Source organism: Aulonocara sp. 'chitande type north' Nkhata Bay, linkage group LG5, assembly GCF_057382095.1.
Source record: "Aulonocara sp. 'chitande type north' Nkhata Bay isolate Kocher_YH1m ecotype deep benthic linkage group LG5, A_spYH_male_GT1.1, whole genome shotgun sequence".
NCBI lineage: Eukaryota > Metazoa > Chordata > Actinopteri > Cichliformes > Cichlidae > Aulonocara > Aulonocara sp. 'chitande type north' Nkhata Bay.
Window position 1 is genome coordinate 2,772,811 of NC_141348.1, and position 17,380 is coordinate 2,790,190.

General features: G+C 42.2%; 1 protein-coding gene across 9 annotated transcripts in view; it reads left to right on the forward strand.

The window, feature by feature from the left end:
- The window catches only part of LOC147329671 (protein NLRC3-like), a 121,510-nt gene that overhangs the window by 17,878 nt on the left and 86,252 nt on the right, over nucleotides 1–17,380 (forward strand). For 2 of the 9 annotated variants that reach the window (XM_086290984.1, XM_086290988.1), the window contains 4 exons: nucleotides 1,170–1,346; nucleotides 4,540–4,716; nucleotides 7,157–7,330; nucleotides 8,006–8,878. The exons of 1 other annotated variant lie outside the window; for it this stretch is intronic. In XM_086290984.1, coding sequence (XP_086147110.1) covers nucleotides 1,170–1,346; nucleotides 4,540–4,716; nucleotides 7,157–7,330; nucleotides 8,006–8,021 — 544 coding nt within the window. In that variant the 3' untranslated portion in view covers nucleotides 8,022–8,878. Of the gene's footprint in view, nucleotides 1–1,169; nucleotides 1,347–2,163; nucleotides 3,195–4,539; nucleotides 4,717–7,156; nucleotides 7,331–8,005; nucleotides 8,879–17,380 lie in introns of those variants that run through there. 6 more of the 9 variants (XM_086290985.1, XM_086290990.1, XM_086290987.1 and 3 more) reach the window with 5 other exon arrangements.

Genomic DNA, 17,380 nt, shown 5'->3' on the forward strand with positions numbered 1-17,380 from the left:
CGGCAGCTACTAAGTTTTCAAATTACTCTTATTAATCTTTCTGGGTCACAAAATAAACTTTTAACATATTTTCAGGTGAGAAAGTAGCTGTGTAAACTTCAAATATCTGCTTGGTTTATCAAGACATCGCATATTTGCAAAAGTGTGCCGACGTTTTCGGAGACGTCTGTTACCCACCCGCTCGCTAGCAAGCCGGGGGGTTCAATGGTCACTCCAGCCGGCGAGAGCAGCGGACGCCCGGCTTCATCGTTTTCAGACCCCGCTCTTTGGCTACTCAGGTGAAACATGATATATAAGTCACTCGGATAACTTAAAAATGTAATTGTTTGCCTTTTTTCTGTGTTTTATCTGTTCCGGAGTAAATCGGTTTGGCTGAGATCAAAGTTCCTCCGGGATTTTCACACAGCTGAATAAACGTTAAACAGGAAACTGATTAAACAGAAGTGTGAGACGGTCGAGAATTTACGCCAGTGTCCTGTTATATTTTAGATAGCAAGGAGCAGACGGCCGAGTTTATTAAACTCCACCAACACAGCGGTGACGCAAATCTGAAGGCTAGACCGTCCCATTTCACAGCCTCGCACTTCCAGCCTTTTCGGTCTTTGAAGGACCCGGCCCACGTAGACCACGAATACCGGGTCCTCCGAAGAATGCAGCCGACGTTTTGGGACACAGCTAGTGTGTGATGTTCTTTCAGTGTTGCACTTTGTAGACGCTCCCTGAGCACTGGTCTCACAGCCAGCTGCACATAGAGACCAGTGTTGTTAGTCCAGGTCAGAAGATGACTTGTTGGAATGAAAATGAGCTTGTAGTTTGTCTGCTTTAATAATGTGACTGGAAAAAGGTGTTGGACTTCAAATATGTCCATTTCTTTCACACTTCACCTTTAAAAGTGAAGCCTTGTGGTTCCTGGAAGGAAAAACACGACTTTTTCAAGTCTTTGTCCTGTTTTTATGATAAATGTACGACTTTAATGTGAAACATTCAGAGTTTTTTCTCTTGTTGTGTTTGTTTGAAGCTGCTTCCTGTTGGCTTCAGCTGTTTGGAGTTTCCATTTTCTAAACTTCTACATTCTGAACCTTCTTCAGCTCTGAACAGATGATGAAACACTGAATGATTTCAAGCTCACACTTTGTCTAATAAACTTACATCTTTCATTCTTTATACAGATTGGAGAGCTGTGGTTTGTCAGAGATCAGCTGTGATTATCTGGCAGCAGCACTGAAGTCCAACCCCTCCCATCTGAGACAGCTGGACCTGAGCAGGAACAACAAGCTGCAGGATTCAGGAGTGAAGCATCTGTGTGGTTTCCTGGAGAGTCCAGGATGTGGACTTGAAACTCTGAGGTCAGTCAGCATGTTTTAGTTGTGCTGAGATGAATATGATGTGAAAGTTGTGCTGACACTAAACTGCAGACATCAGGCTGATATTATACTGATCCACACTGAGGATCTTCATGGTAAAGTCTGTTTTCTTCTTCTCTGGTTTAGTCCATTGACTGCAGCAGAACAATGTTCACATTTCAAACAGTGAGACTCAACGTATGGCCCGTGGCCCACACGCGGCCTGCCCACCTTTCCTGATTCAGAGAGAGGGGACCCTGATTAACTGTGTAGTGTTCTTCCTCACAGTTCTAAGTATCAGACACAACAATGAATAATCCACAGCTGACTGTCTTTAGCAGGTCAAAGGTCACGGCACACAGCAGGCAGTGGGAAATATTATAACTCTGATCATTTATCAGCACATATCCATATGTATAAAAACAAAGCTGACACTGTGAGACTTGATCAGAGGTGTGATCATCACAGCAGAGGCCTTTGTGTCAAAGTCACTGAGGATCAAACAGAAACACATGAAGCAGATTTTCCTGTTCTGGCTTTTTATAGCAGATAACCTTCAAAATATTCTGCAGTCCATCAAAAACTGAAGCAAACCATGAATCAACATGTGAACATGAGCTGATGCTGCTGAAGTGAAGCAAAGTTACAGAGGTTTGATTACAGACACAGCTGAGAGTTTGTAATCTGTCATCATTTTAAAAGGTTTACATTTCTTCAGTATATCCACATTTGCAGCTGGTACCTCAACCTCCACTTGTCCAACACAACTGCTGTCCACTGCCTCCATGACATTGTGATTTTGCTGTTGGTCTTCTGTCAGATCTTCATCAATCACTTCTGCACGGGGCACACCTTCAGACTCTGCAGCTGCATAACGAAAGCCTGTAAGATAAAATTAGACATAAGGTAAATGTACACCAATATTCCAATGACAGGTGTGTGATTCATCTGGAAGTTATGTGCGGATTAGTGTACAGTGATAGCAATTTAGTATGTTTTTAGAGGGGGGGGGGGTTGTTTACCTCCGATGGGTGCTCTTTTTCGCTTCCGTTGCGTACGCCTTGAGTGCCGGTCCGAGTCTGATACAGGTATGTCGTCATGCCCCATGTGCAGTGTTGGTGCCCAGTCTGGATTTGTTACATCCATTTCATATGCTGGTTTGCCTGCAATAATGCCAAATCATAAGCTACTCAGTCGACATGATGTGGTTCTGCAGCATCACACATTAGCATGTTTTATCTCATTATCTATGACCTCAGCACGTTGAAAATAACACTAAAAGCCTTTCAAGAGTGATATGAATTAATTTAGAACTCACCGGAAAGAAAATGCTGTGAGCAAACCAACAAAAAGCTGGGGATTGCAGAGAACTCGATATCCGCTCGTCTCACCGCTGCAATCCAAGCCTGACGTCTTTGTTTAGTAATATCGGATACATGGGATCCCTCACGTTGCCTCCAGGATGGAAAACGATGAAAAGAGAGCCCGTTATCCAGCTTCTTGCCTTCACGATCGTGTGATCTAACGTTGCAACCGACAACACAACACGTACGATCCATAGCTGAAATGGTATCCTTTGGCTGGCCTACTGTCATGGCGGAAGGGGGCGTGGCCCATCTCCCGTGACATCACGCTCCAAAGCCCTATAGGTGGGAAAATGTACCATGTCGACCAATCAAAAATGATATGGAAACATGACATTTGGTTGTTTAGCAAAAGGGGGAAGTTTTAGGAGTGACCGGCAAGAGAGAGCGAGTGAGCGAAAGAGAGAGAGAGTTTTGATACGTGAGAGATTTGTGACGTTTACCGTGTTTGGTCTCAAGTTAGTTTGTTGTCTTGTGTATTTAGTGTGTAGCTGTTGTTTTGTTTTGTGTGTCAGTTCTACTAGTGATCGTCACAGTTGCTGCCTTAAAGCCAACAAAGGCAGATTGCAGTGTAAACGCTGAGTGACACACCTGCTGTCAGACCTGCAGGTTTATCCCTGTGCTGTTCTCATATGTGTTAGAGTGACACAAACTATTGTTTGACACCTGATTGTTCTGTAAATAGTTTGAAATGATTATATGAAAAATGTCTGAGCCTTGGCTGCATTTTTTGGTAAATAGTACCATATAACTTTGTTGTTTGCAAAACGTGTGCGTATTTTTAAAAGTGTACAATCTCTATTTGCATTTCAAGTTATGAAGATGATTCGTTAAACGTGTGTGTGGTTTTTACAGTCAAAATATCACTTTCTACGTGTATTTTAAATTTTGTCTGAATTTAGATAAATTGTGCTGATACAGTTGGTCAAAATGAGAAAATAACAGATTGGCAAGATAAACTGTTTTTAAAGGTAAAATATAGAGGCCACATCAAAAGTAGTCAAGAAGGGTTAAAGGCTAAAAGCAAAGTTGTCACCAAGTACTGTTTATATTTGTGTGTATTGCTGCAGCTTTTTTGAGTATTAATTTGGTGCCTTTGTGTGAAATAATGGTATTGTGAGTGATCCATATAGTCACAAAGAATAGCCACTTGTTTCTGTGCTACCAAAGTTCCCCGGCTTTCATTCAAAATGTGTTTATCGTCAGCACCTGCACATTAAACTACTTAAACATTATAAATGTCTTCAAGCTCACACTGAGGCCTGTGGGGTACTATCAGCCACTGAGACAGTACACACATTTATATGTGTTTGTATATGAATATTTCATACTTTAAGACTGCCTGTTTATTTAAGGGAGATGAACAAAATACATTGGAATTGTACAAAATAATATCATGGATGATAAATTAAATAGATTTTAAGTAGATGCTTGTGCATTCTTAAAGTCTTATATGTTGAACTGAACTATGTGATCTGTTCAAAGCCTTAATCTTAATTTGAAGTGAAATGTGCATTTTGAGTTTATACACTATGTATATAAGGCGACCGTTTCCTTTTGCAGTATTTTTGTGTGGTGTACTTTTCTATGTCTTAACAAAAGGGGAACAAAGGTGTTTAAGTTCACCTAGGATGATGTGTTTTAATTTTCACATGGTCTTGCTTGAATTTGACCCTGACAAAGGCGTATGAACTCTGTCAGCTGTTTGGAGTTTCCATTTTCTAAACTTCTACATTCTGAACCTTCTTCAGCTCTGAACAGATGATGAAACACTGAATGATTTCAAGCTCACACTTTGTCTAATAAACTTACATCTTTCATTCTTTATACAGATTGAGCGTCTGTGGTTTGTCAGAGATCAGCTGTGATTATCTGGCAGCAGCACTGAAGTCCAACCCCTCCCATCTGAGACAGCTGGACCTGAGCAGGAACAACAAGCTGCAGGATTCAGGAGTGAAGCATCTGTGTGGTTTCCTGGAGAGTCCAGGATGTGGACTTGAAACTCTGGGGTCAGTCAGCATGTGTTGTGCTGAGATGAATATGATGTGAAAGTTGTGCTGACACTAAACTGCAGACATCAGGCTGATATTATACTGATCCACACTGAGGATCTTCATGGTAAAGTCTGTTTTCTTCTTCTCTGGTTTAGTCCATTGACTGCAGCAGAACAATGTTCACATTTCAAACCTTCAAAGAAGAAGAAAAATCCTCCACTGGATAATTCACTGTGAAACTCTCCAACTCTTCATTCCACCTTAAAGTCTGTCTGACACTGAAATCCAAAGCAAAATGTGCGTTTGCTTTACAGACAGCAGTCCAACACAAACATACACACATCATCCAAAACACAGTCCAACATCCAAATCTCCTCCACTGCCAGCATGAATGATGGGAAAGAGAAGGAGGAACACTCTGACATTCAGGGTTAGAATGAGTTTCATGAAGCAGACTGTGAAGATCAAAGCTGCATTAGAAAGCTTACATGAATGAATGAGTGGACAGAAGTGGACAGAGATCATCTGAAGCACTTCAAAGGCTTTAAATCAGCACATTTCTCTTTATTCTTTATCAACTCTGTTAGTTTCTCTCAGTTTTCTGTGGAATTCAATTCAATTCAATTTTATTTATATAGCGCCAAATCACAACAAAAGTCGCCTCAAGGCGCTTCATAAATGAATGAAGCTAACAGCAGGCTAATAAGATGCTGACCAATAGGTTTCTATTAAAGGTTGTAATTTGTATATGAAAAAGTGCTTTGGCTCAGCAGGGATCAGCTTACAGGTAGAATACAGCTGCTGGATGGGATTAGCATGTCATAGCTATCTACCAAACTGCTAACTGGGGGATTTCAGGCCATCTATGGATCATTTTTGCTAACTGTTTATTCAGCTTAGGCTCACAGGGCTGCAGCCTGTGCCCTAGCTGTCATAGGGCAAGAGGCGTGGTCCACCTGCACAGGTGAGCAGTCCATCACAGGGCCAACAGAGAGAGACAGAGAAGCACTCTCTCACATCCACACCTACAGCCAATTTAGAAGCACCAATGAACCTAAGCAGCATTTCATTGGACTGTGGGAGAACATCCAACCTCCACAGAAAGGCCAACAAGCTTCAACCTACAACCTTCTTGCTTTAAGGCACTAGTGCTAACCACTTTTCCCCATTTCAGCCCAAATCCTGCATCTTCCTGTTTCTGACTCCAGGCCAGCTCCACTAACACTTTCTCATCAGACACTGCCACCTAGTGGAGGAAGTCTTAGCTCCATTTGAAGCTTCAGATTACAGTTAGTTCCTTTACAAAGAGGTGGAGGTGGTGGGGCCACAGCACCATCATCACTGAGTGCCATAGGACACTTAACCTTTGTTTCCATATGCTGGGAACTTCCTGTTGTTCCAAAGAGGACTGGAAAATGTGTGAAAATCTCCCAGTCAGTTCCTCACAGCACACTTCAATCATTTCCCTCCCACAGCATCAGGACCAGGGCTTTTTCTCTCTTTGGTCCCACTAAGAGATTTCCACACAAACACCTCATCAGTGGGACTCTCAGAGCTACCAGCCCTTTGCTACAATCACAAAGCTCTTCATTGAAATCAATGATATCAAAGCTGGAATCAAATGAGTCCAAGTCTTCTGCTGATTCAGCATCACATTCATCTTTGCTCCTTGTTCTGCATCCCCACCATGGACTTCATTCCTTTCCAAGCCAGCCTTGAGTGTCCTTTATTCAGCTCATCCTCTGCTTTACTTTTACACCTGATTTTAGCTGCTTTATCTCTCTTTCAACAAGTTTCTGTGCCTCAATCTTTTTCTTCTCTCCCTCATAACAAGACAGCTTCTTCTGCCTGAGAACATGTTGGAGTGATTTACTAATCCAGGGCTGCTTATTGGGGAAAATACTTCCTGTTTCCAAAGTAATCCCCATTTTTCCCAGAAAGAAATGTAAGTAGAAATCGATGATCTAAGTGAGAACATGAGCCTTTAAAAAGTCCCAGTGGGTGCAGTCAAAGCAGTCCCTCAGTCCCAGTATAGAGTCTTTGGTCCAGACTGGAACAAGTGTGTGCCCAGTTTGAGCTCTCTTCAGTGCTGTGACCTGACAGACCCAGAGGGGCCATCACATCACATTTAGAAGCTCCCCTAATGGAGCCACAACACATGTCCAACACTTAGTCTGTCTTGTTGGACCAACTGGAAGAAATGATTCAAGGACTTAGTCACAGAACAGAGATTCAAATCTCCAAAATCCAACTGGCTGCATCAGGACATATAGTCTGAAACTCTGCACAGTTTCCTGTTTGAAGCTGCTTCCTGTTGGCTTCAGCTGTTTGGAGTTTCCATTTTCTAAACTTCTACATTCTGAACCTTCTTCAGCTCTGAACAGATGATGAAACACTGAATGATTTCAAGCTCACACTTTGTCTAATAAACTTACATCTTTCATTCTTTATACAGATTGAAGGGCTGTGGTTTGTCAGAGATCAGCTGTGATTATCTGGCAGCAGCGCTGAAGTCCAACCCCTCCCATCTGAGAGAGCTGGAGCTGTGGAGAAACAACCTGAAGGATCCAGATGTGAAGCAGCTGTCTGATCTTCAGCAGAGTCCAGACTACAGACTGGAGACTCTGGGGTCAGTAGAGTGATGGAGTGAGTGGGTGGTGCTGTCAGCAGTATTGTACTAAACACAGTCAGTATGAAACAAAGATCCAGTGTTTCCTGTAAAGCTGCAGCTTCTCAGTGAAGCTGTGAGAGGAGAATGGTGACAGGCTTCAGGATTGGACACACACACTTCCTGTTTCTGACCTTTATGGTCACCATGGTAACGGCTGACACGCTCTGATCAAACACTGTCAACAGCCAATCAGCTCTCTGAACAAAGCAGCACGCAGACCAATGACTGCATTCATTTCCAAGTTTAAAGCAGTGAAGAACACAGTCTGTAGGTGAGGAAGAATTTAGTGAGAGCAGATGTTTGGATGGAATTCCTCCAGTTAACAGCTGGAACCGTCCATCTGGATTGTTGGGCTTGTTGTTGGGGTTCCTACAGAGCTCAGAGTGGACACACCAAGGTTCTTCTAATGAATGAAAGTCCAAACTCAAACTAGGAGGGAAAAACATTTTCATCAACTTCAATAAAAATCCAAAGATTAGAAAAAGTGAAGCAACAATGAGTCCTAGTACAGTCCCAGCACTGAAGTCCCTGCTGCTCTTTATACTGGATGTGCTGCATCACTGACTGACAGCTGATGAAGAGTCTCTGGAAACACTCGTTTATCTCCTCTGCTCTTCCTTCTTCTCTCTGCAGGTGGAGGTCATGGTAAACAGGACGGTGTGTGTGCTGAGAGAGGAGGAGCTGTGTCCTGATGATCCAGAGAGGTTGAAGCAGCAGCAGCTTGTGTGTAGAGACGCTCTGACTGGGCCATGTTACTGGGAGGTGGAGAGGAGAGCTTCATCCAGCAGTGACTGACAGAGGAATGAGAAGAAGTGCAGATGACTGTCAGTGCTGCAGAGTGAACTGCTCTGAGAACAGCTCCACTGTCAGACACAATGTAGAGTCCAGCATCATCCCTGTGTGTCCCTCTGGATCTGACAGAGGATCATCAGTGTATCTGGACTGCTCTGCTGCTGCTCTGTCCTTCTACAGTCTCTGCACAGTCTCTGTCTGACTCTGGCTTCAGACCCTCCTGGATCAAACTCACCTGGAAAGACTTTCAAACATCACTCAATAGATTTGAATACAGAATATATTTGATATATACTGTAGATGTACTGTAGAGTTGCAGTTTGTCACTTGTAAATACAGTCTGTGAGCAGCTGTGAGCTGAAAGATCTTTCTAGAAACAGGAAATGTTTTCACTCTTCTGTTGCTTTTTCATATATTTCCACAACATTAAAATTGATCCCACCTGTCTCACCTGTTTCATGCTTTTCAAAGTCAAAGTCAACTTTATTGTCAATTCTGCCACATGTACAGGACATACAGAGAATAGAAACTTCGTTACTCTCAATCCCTAGATAAAATAGAAAATGAACATTTAAATATAAGAGTGATTAAAAATGCAAGTAAAATATTTTAAAGTAAAAAAAATTAAATAATATAATACAATTTTACATATAACAAGAAAGCTATACAATATACAATATAAGGGTAAATGACATTGAGTGCAAACCAGGCAGAGTAGTGCAAATAGTGCAAATGGAGATTTGGTAATGTACGGTAAGAGATAGTGTAACACAAAGTCTTATGAGGTAATGGCAGTCCAATGCTCCACAAAGTGACTGGTAACTGGTGCAGGCCAGTGAGTGAGTCAGAGAGTGTGTGTGTGTGAGTGTGTGTGACAGAGTTCAGTGAGACCGTGGAGGAGAGAGGGGAGAGGGGGTAGAATCGGGAGGGAGTTAAGCTTCCTGACAGCCTGATGGATGAAGCTGTCCTTCAGCCTGCTGGTCCTGGCCTGGAGACTCCGCAGTCTCCTCCCCGACGGCAGCAGCTTGAAGAAGCTTTGCATTGGGTGCGTGGGATCAGCCGCTATGCAAAGGGCTTTTTTAGTGAGACGGGTGCTGTAAATGTCCTGGAGGGAGGGGAGAGAGACACCAATGATCCTCTCTGCAGCTCTCACTATGCGTTGGAGGGTTCTATGACAGGACGCATTGCAGGCTCCAAACCACACAGTGATGCAGCTCGACAGGATGCTCTCGATGGTGCCTCTGTAGAAAGTGTGCATGATGGGGGCTGGTGCTCCTGCTCTTCTTAGTTTGCGGAGAATGTCCTGTTATTATTTTATACATAATAACAGGACACGTGTGATCTGAGCGCTGCTGTGGTTGCTGTGCTGCACGTCTTCATTTAGATAACAGAGACATCTAGTGGTTCAGAGGGAGAACTGCAGGAGGTGGAGCTGTGTTTTAGCATGGAAAACTTTTTATCTTTTAGGCGCAGATACAAATATGACAAGTATCAGTGTAAGATACAAAAGGTCACATCAGTCAGCAGAGGGAACAGTGATCACACAGCAATGTAAGAATAGAAACATAACAGTGAATCTGGACATGTATACAGATGGAAGCAAACAAACAGGATGTAACACTAGGTGGAGTTTATTTTCCTTGTGCTGACTTTTTACAGTTAGTGACAATAACTCTTACTGTGTACTAGCTAGCATGACGGAGTTTCTATACAGCTGGGTGGTGCTATGATGTTACTGATAGTGAACTTTATTTTAGTAGAGTTTCCAACCGTCCTGTAAAAAACAGAATCGTCTCATATTCAGAGAAAATATTACGCAATTTGTCCCGGACTTCAGCTAGAATGGAAAAGACACAAAGCTGGATTTATTCTGTGTCTTTACACTGTCATTCTCTCCCCTCCCTCTACTGTTGCTACTTCAATCATGAAACTGATCAATGATCAGCTGATCGGCTTTTCTCTCTTGTTTGTTTATCGCTCACTTTGCACCGAAAGAGGAAACCAGCGGATGTCGCGCTAAACAACAGCAGCACGTTTAAGCTTGATCAGCTGTTGTTAGAATTTATTTAATATTAATTTCAAGTATCAGCTGATGTTTGCTGGAGCCACAGCTGTAAAGCTGCTGGTCAGGATGTCGGTTTGGATATGTGGTGAGGGGGAAACATGAAGATGAAACCAGGAGACGTCCTTACTGAATCATCAGAGCTGAACAGGTGATAGAGAAACAGGTTTACCTTTTAGGTGACATGAATGTGTTGAAGGGAAGTTATGAGCTGTTTCTGAGAGACAAATAACACCAGCATCCTTTTCTAAGTAGCTGACAGTTATACCAACAAGACTCTGGAGTTCATGGAGCTGCATTTTCACCTGCTGGACATCACTACCTGACAGGTTTAACTGTCTTCAGAACATTGCAGAGGCCTTATTGACAGTATTCGGCTCTACATATCTGTGTGAGCAGATTTTCTCTCACATGAAGAGAGTCCTCAGGTCTGAATGCTGGACACTCGGAGACCTGTGTCTCTGAGTGGGAGACCAGAGATCACATTAACATGTGTGTCTCTGTATTAAGAAACATGACATATTGGCCCAGTTTATTTTTCTTATCATTGTTGTGAGGAGACCATAAATAGCATTTGTATTTTCTGTTGTACAGTTCATTTGCTGTTATGGATAAAAAGTCTTTTTTGTTTCAAAATAGCTGATAAATATTCGCTGATAGCTGCAAACATCTGCGCACAAATATAATCCTATGAAGTGGTTCTATATAGTGTGTCATTTATTGCTAATGCAATCATATGGCACATTGACTTCTGAGGAAGTTTTAGATGCACTCATCATCAGAAAGGTTGCCGACCTAAACCAGGAGGTTTAGAGTATCGGTGTCATGGTCCTGGGTCAAGCGACCCAGTATTTGAGTTTCATGTATCTTTTGTATTCATTTGCACCTAGCTTAGTTCACCTAGTTAATTTCTAGATTGCAGTTTAGTTTTGTTCCTTAGTTGTTTATGTCATCTCCCCCTGTACTAAGTCTCCCTGGTTCATGTGTCATGTCTGCGTGGTTATGTTTAGTTCTTGTCATGTTGATCATGTCATCTTGTCAAGCTGACAGCTGGTAACTGCAGGGGCGGATCTAGTAAAGTTTTGCCGACCTAAACCAGGGGGTTTAGAGCATCATAGAGTTTTTGTGGTTTGTTTTCTTTAAGTCATTTCACAGATTTTCTCCATAATTTCAATTCCTTGAATAAAACAACAAACTTAGGGGATGATTTTGTAATCCGACTTTATGTATGAAAGATTTGACTAAACATAAAACAATCTTCCAACTCAGTCGTCATTCTTATCTTGTGAAATCAAACCAAATGTTCTGTTGTCTCTGAATCAGGGATTGATGAAATCTTTGATTGCATCCATTTATGAACATGTTCTCATTCATATTAAATCGTAGTCTAAGTCCTTCTTTAGAGGGATAAATGTCATTCATTATCTTCAAATGTGTTTCTGTTGTTTTGGGGGGAAGTTTGAAGTCCATTGTTCAAAGTCTGTTAATGAAACTTTATGAAGTTTATGTAGGATGTTTTTCCTATTTTGTATTTGTTTGAATTATGATGTATTTCTGACTCTTGCTGCCATGATGCCAGGTCTCTCTTGAAAACAACATTTTTAATCTCAATTAAATTTTCACCTGGAGAAATAAAGATGATAATAATAATTTTGTCTTCGGGGAATCATTTCTCTGTAAAACAGCTTCTTCTGAAACTCTTGTTACATTTCTTGTTTATTGTTTGCTGGTTTTAGAAAAATGTCATCGTCTCTGTGTGAACTTAAACTCTACATGTGGTGTCAGCTATAAACGAGCTCTAGAGTCTAATAACGATGCTTTTATTATTGTCTGGTATCCAACCTAACCCTGGGCCTCTGGCTGAATGTGAAACACCAGCAGATGTTAAAAACTGTCTGGGTTACACGTGCATCACGTCGTGTGCTTCCTAACATGGATATGATTGGAATCTGGGCCTGTTCAAGCGGTGCTGGTATCGTTGTTGTTTCTGAGACTTTCCAAATCTTTACTGGATAAAAACGTAGCAACTGATGGATTTAACATTTAGCTCTCAGACTGTCCCAGAAAAGGCGGAGGTCTGGAAGTTTATGTGAAGCTCTGTCTTGCTGCTCAAGTCTTGTTCTCTCCATCTGCACCTCAGCCATTTGAAATCTTGGCCTTAACTATTGATCTGTTTGGAAATCAGACTGTTGTTGGCTGCTATCAGCCTCCACCTGCTTCCCCCAGCACATCACCGTCTCTGGTTCAACTTTTATCTGAGCTGCATTTTAATGACGTCTTTCAGATGGATGATTTTCATTGGGACTGGCTTTCTTCTGTGTCTGATGAGTTTAAGGCACGCTGCTTGTTTTTAAAACTGACTCAAATTATTTAAAGCCTCACACGCCTTGATCCTAAACACCCAGATAAATCTGCTCTTATTGACCTTTTTTAACTAATATGCTGCGTAAGTTTTCCACATCTGCAGTTTTTGCCAACGACCTGAGTGATCACTGCGTAGTTGGTGCTGTGAGAAACACTAAAATCTCACGCTCCGAGCCCGCATCAGTTTGAACTGGGGTCGTATTAAACAGGCTGACAATGTCAGTTTGGGAACATTTACAGGAGAGTTGTGTCTACTTTGTGGACAGACACTTTTTGCCAGGTCAGGGTGAAAGGTCGGGACAGGCCTGGTTTGGTTCAGTACCGGCCGATCTCCTACATGAGAGAAACCAGGCCTGGGCAGGAAGTCTGGCTCTGATGCTGATTGGCTACGTTTTCATTAGCTGTGTAATCGGATTACTGCCTCCATCATCAAGATGTAACTATTTTTTACTTTAACGACTGACAGTCCAAACGACCGTAGGAGGTTTTGGCAAACTATAAAGTGTCTCTGCCAGCTGTGACTCCTCAGAGCTTCCTCCTCACTTAAATATCGACTCCACTCCTGTGTCACACAAAACTGAAATGTTGCTTTAACAAACACTTTGTTGCTTCTTGCTCTTTGTTCAGCACAGTATCTGATGGTAAACCTCTTGCACACAACTCTGCTCGTAGTTCCTGCTTACTGATACCTTTTCCTTCACACCTGTCACAGTAGAAGAGGTTTGTAAGGCTTTGAATAGCCCCAACACCAGAAACTCGTCCTCACAATCGTTCTCCTTCCTTCTTGCACTTGGCTGCAAATATCATAGCTGAGCCAGTGTCTTATATTTTTAATCTTTCTCTACAACAGAAGAACACCACTATACTCTGTGTTCTCTGGTTAACTGGTCCTCATTGGTCTTACACAGGATGGTCCATTAGTATCATTTTATCTATCAATCTGTTTCTGGGTTACTGCCTCCTATTCATCAGAGTACATGTTAGGCAAACAGTTTAGTCACAGCCTGCAGTCTCAGGACATCATTACATCCACTGTTCCATCAGTTCATGCAGAGCTTGGGAAGAAGGCGTTCTCCTTTTCTGCTCCGTCTTCATGGAAAACATAACCGAAGGATTTAAGGCTCTCCGTTGATTTCACTTGCAGACTTCAAAAGACGTACACATGTTTTTGTGAAACCATCTCTGGGAACTTGTTCTCGTTTTTAATGTGACTGAGTACATTACACAAACTTTTCTCTTATTGTTGTAATTTTAATATGTGTGTCTGGAACAGGTCTCTCTTGTAAATGAGACATTGAGTCTCAATGAGCCGACCTGTATAAATAAAGCTTCAATTACAAAGTCCTTTGTATAAAAGCTCCTTCAGCTGCCAGTGGGACGTGCTGTGGCTCTATCGGTTGCAGAGCCTTTATATTGTTAGTTAGAAACTACAAATATAATGGCTCACTGTATTTCAGAATCAGAGAAACTTTATTAATCCAGGAGGGAAACTGAGTTGTCATAGCAGCAAATATACAAGAAACAACAAGCACTCATATAAAGTGAGTGTAGAAACAGAGTTATGATAAATAAATATTCAGATAAATAATATCAATATATAATATAAATAATCTATAATCCAGTTTTGAGTTCCCTCCCCAGACACCTTAACGCCCACTCACATCCTGGGCCATCTGACCTCAGGAAATCACATGATAGGGTGGGGCCAGGTTTCACAATGAGCTCACCCGAAACCCTGGCTGATTAGGACCCCCACCCGCTTTCACACCTTGGCTCATGTGATTACGTAGAGGATCATCAGGGGGTCCTTTGTCCCTCTTTGGGGGGAAACTCCCACTGGGTTTAAATCTGGGACTCCCCACCAACTGACCCTTAGAACTGAAGAAGCTTCTCAGATGAGAGGTGAAACGTCTTCAAGCAACTCAAAGAAGTCCAGACGCTTTTCTTTGCAAGCTCCTTAGTCTACAATGACCTGGATGACTGAGAACCATCACAGACAACTCAGTCCCATATTTTAGGTTATTCTGAATAAATCGTTCATGCCCTCTCTTTGGAAAGAAGCTGTTGTGGTTCCTGGTCCTAAATCTAGTCGTCCAAAAGTTCTAAACGACTTCAGGCCTGCTGCCCTCACCTCAGTCTTTGAAAAAATCATCAGAAATGTGATTATGGAAGACACTGAACTTCAGCTTGATTCAATGCAGATTGCACATAAGCCCAATAGAGGAGTGGAGGACGTGCTTTTGATTCTACTTCACCTGATTGTCAAACATGTAGAGAGTAAAGGACTTCAGTTCATCGATTTCTCTGCTTCTTTCAATAACACAGCCCCAGATTTGAATCAAAAGACTTTTAGAACAGTTTGAAATCCGGACAAACCTGATCAAGTGCAGTCATATAAATATCTTGATGACAAATGCTATTATTTTTCTGTAAAGCAAATTGACCTAAAAGTAAAGTAACCTTGATATGTCAGGATGTAGATGTCCCACCCAACAACGTCACCCAGCCCTGAAACATCGGTACTGTTCAAGGCAGCATTGCTGTCCACACGTCCATCAGAGTGTTTCTTTGGACTTCATGGTGTTGCTGCTCCCAGTATTCTCTGAGACAACCTCTGAGGCCGTCACAGAGCAGCTGTATTTGTACTGACATTACATTACACACAGGTGCACTCTATTTAGTCATTAGCACTCATCAGGCAATGTCTATGGGCAACTGACTGCACTCAGACCAAAGGGGGCTGAATAATAATGCACATAACAATTCTCTTCACTCTGCTGACAAGAGATTCAACCCCCACTATGAGCACCTTCTAAAGAGCACCATTGAAAGTATCCTCACCAACTGCATCACTGTGTGGTATGACTCCTGCACTGGGTCCTGCAGGAAAAATATGACAACGGGTAGTGAGAGCAGTGGAGAGGATTGCAGGGTCCTCTCTTGCCTCCCTCCCCAGGAGATCTACTGTGCCTGCCTCATTCGAAAGGTCCTCTTCATTACAGGTGACTCCACTCATCTCTTCAACAGCATCTTCAGTTTGCTGCCATCAGGAAGGATACTGAAGAGACCTTTTGACCTTTACATTTTCGTTAATATCTTTAAAACAGAAGCAGCAGAAACGAGAATTTTAGCAGCACAAACCAGCACAAGCGTAGCACAGTTGATTGACACCAGTTTTGTTTGATTTAATTAATGTGGGGGGGCTGGTTGACCTCTGGGGACCTCTAGAAATTTTCTTGAATATCTTTAAAATGATAGCAGCACAAACAAAAATTTTTACAGCACAAACGTAGCATAAACGTTTGATACCACTTTTGTTGGATTTGAAGAAGGTGGGGGGTCGCGGGAAAAACCAGCAAAAGAACTCGAGCAGCCGGGCTATGTAAAAGGTGTAGGGGGGCATGTTTGCGGTCACGTCCAGCGGGTGTGTGGGCTGTTTGAGTCATCTGTTACCAGGCAAACTCCAATGCAGCAGGCTGCTGAACACACACAGGCCTCCTGCATCCTCCTCTTCAGCTCTGCTTGCCCGATATCGTGACCTAAGCAGGGTCGGGCCTGGTCAGTACTTGGATGGGAGACCGCCTGGGAAAACCAGGTGCTGTTAGCTTTTGCACTTCCACACACAAACTGCAGAGGGCACTTCTGCTCCTGCTTGTGCTTAGAGGCATGAGAAGTTAACATTTATGGGTGATAAAATCCTTTTTCTATATTTTTAACATGAGAATATCAGTTTTCCATCTTGTGTTCCAGAGTAATCGGACAAAAGACAAACGTAGAACAAGGAAAAAAGAGGCCAAGTGTCTCACCTATAAAACAAAATGACTGTTTTCTGAATAGTCTCACACAGATAAACATTTGCAGGGAATACCTTTTCCTTCAAAACAAACGTCACAGACTGTGTTTTTCTTTACTGATTGTATTTGAGTAGAAACTCAGATTAAAATGGCATCAGTGCTCATAAAATGATTTAACTGTAAAAGTAGGTGTAGTGGATCACTTTGCATAGATCTAGATAAAAGTGCTGTAAGCAAAGACTACAGTGGTCATTGAGCAGCTGTTCCTATAATGTGAATCTGGGATAAAGGCACAGATTATTTGTTTGCCTTTGTTTCCTGGTTCTTTCTTTCTTATCCAAATGGAAAAAGAGAGCATAAAAGTACTGTTTACAAGCAGCTTATCTATCTCATTGTGCCCACTATCATAAAATCTTGGTTGACTGAGCACTGAGCCATCTACCACTCGAAATTGAACCTGTGTGGGACAACAACAAAGTCCAGTATACTAAGTTTCAGTAATGTGCAGTTTTTTCTGTGGAAGATGTAAATCTAAATAGATGTCCTATTGTATGCATAATATACCACTGAACTTTATAAAACAACTTCTAAAAGCAAATTTCGATTTATTTTAGATTTTCTCAAATCCAAACAGTGCTAAAAGCATGCACACAGTCAAATATTTTTCATACGAGGTGCTGAAGGTTCTGCAATGTTCTGTCAGTGCGCCCCAGGGCAGCTGTGGCTACAATGTAGCTGCCATCACCAGTGTGTGAATGTGTGAATGATGTATCTGTGGCTTTTTGTCACACTTGGAAACCACGGTGTTGTGCAGCTATTTGCCTTGTTGCAGGGTTTTTAAAAAACTGCAGTTTTGATTTTAGTGAAAGACACCGTCTCATGACTCATTGAGTGCCGCGACTGACGAGCCAATCCGTGGCCTGCAGTCTGACGATGTCACATTTCCTGACTGCTTGGAACCCCGACTAAGTCGTTCTGTAGCCCACATCATAATGT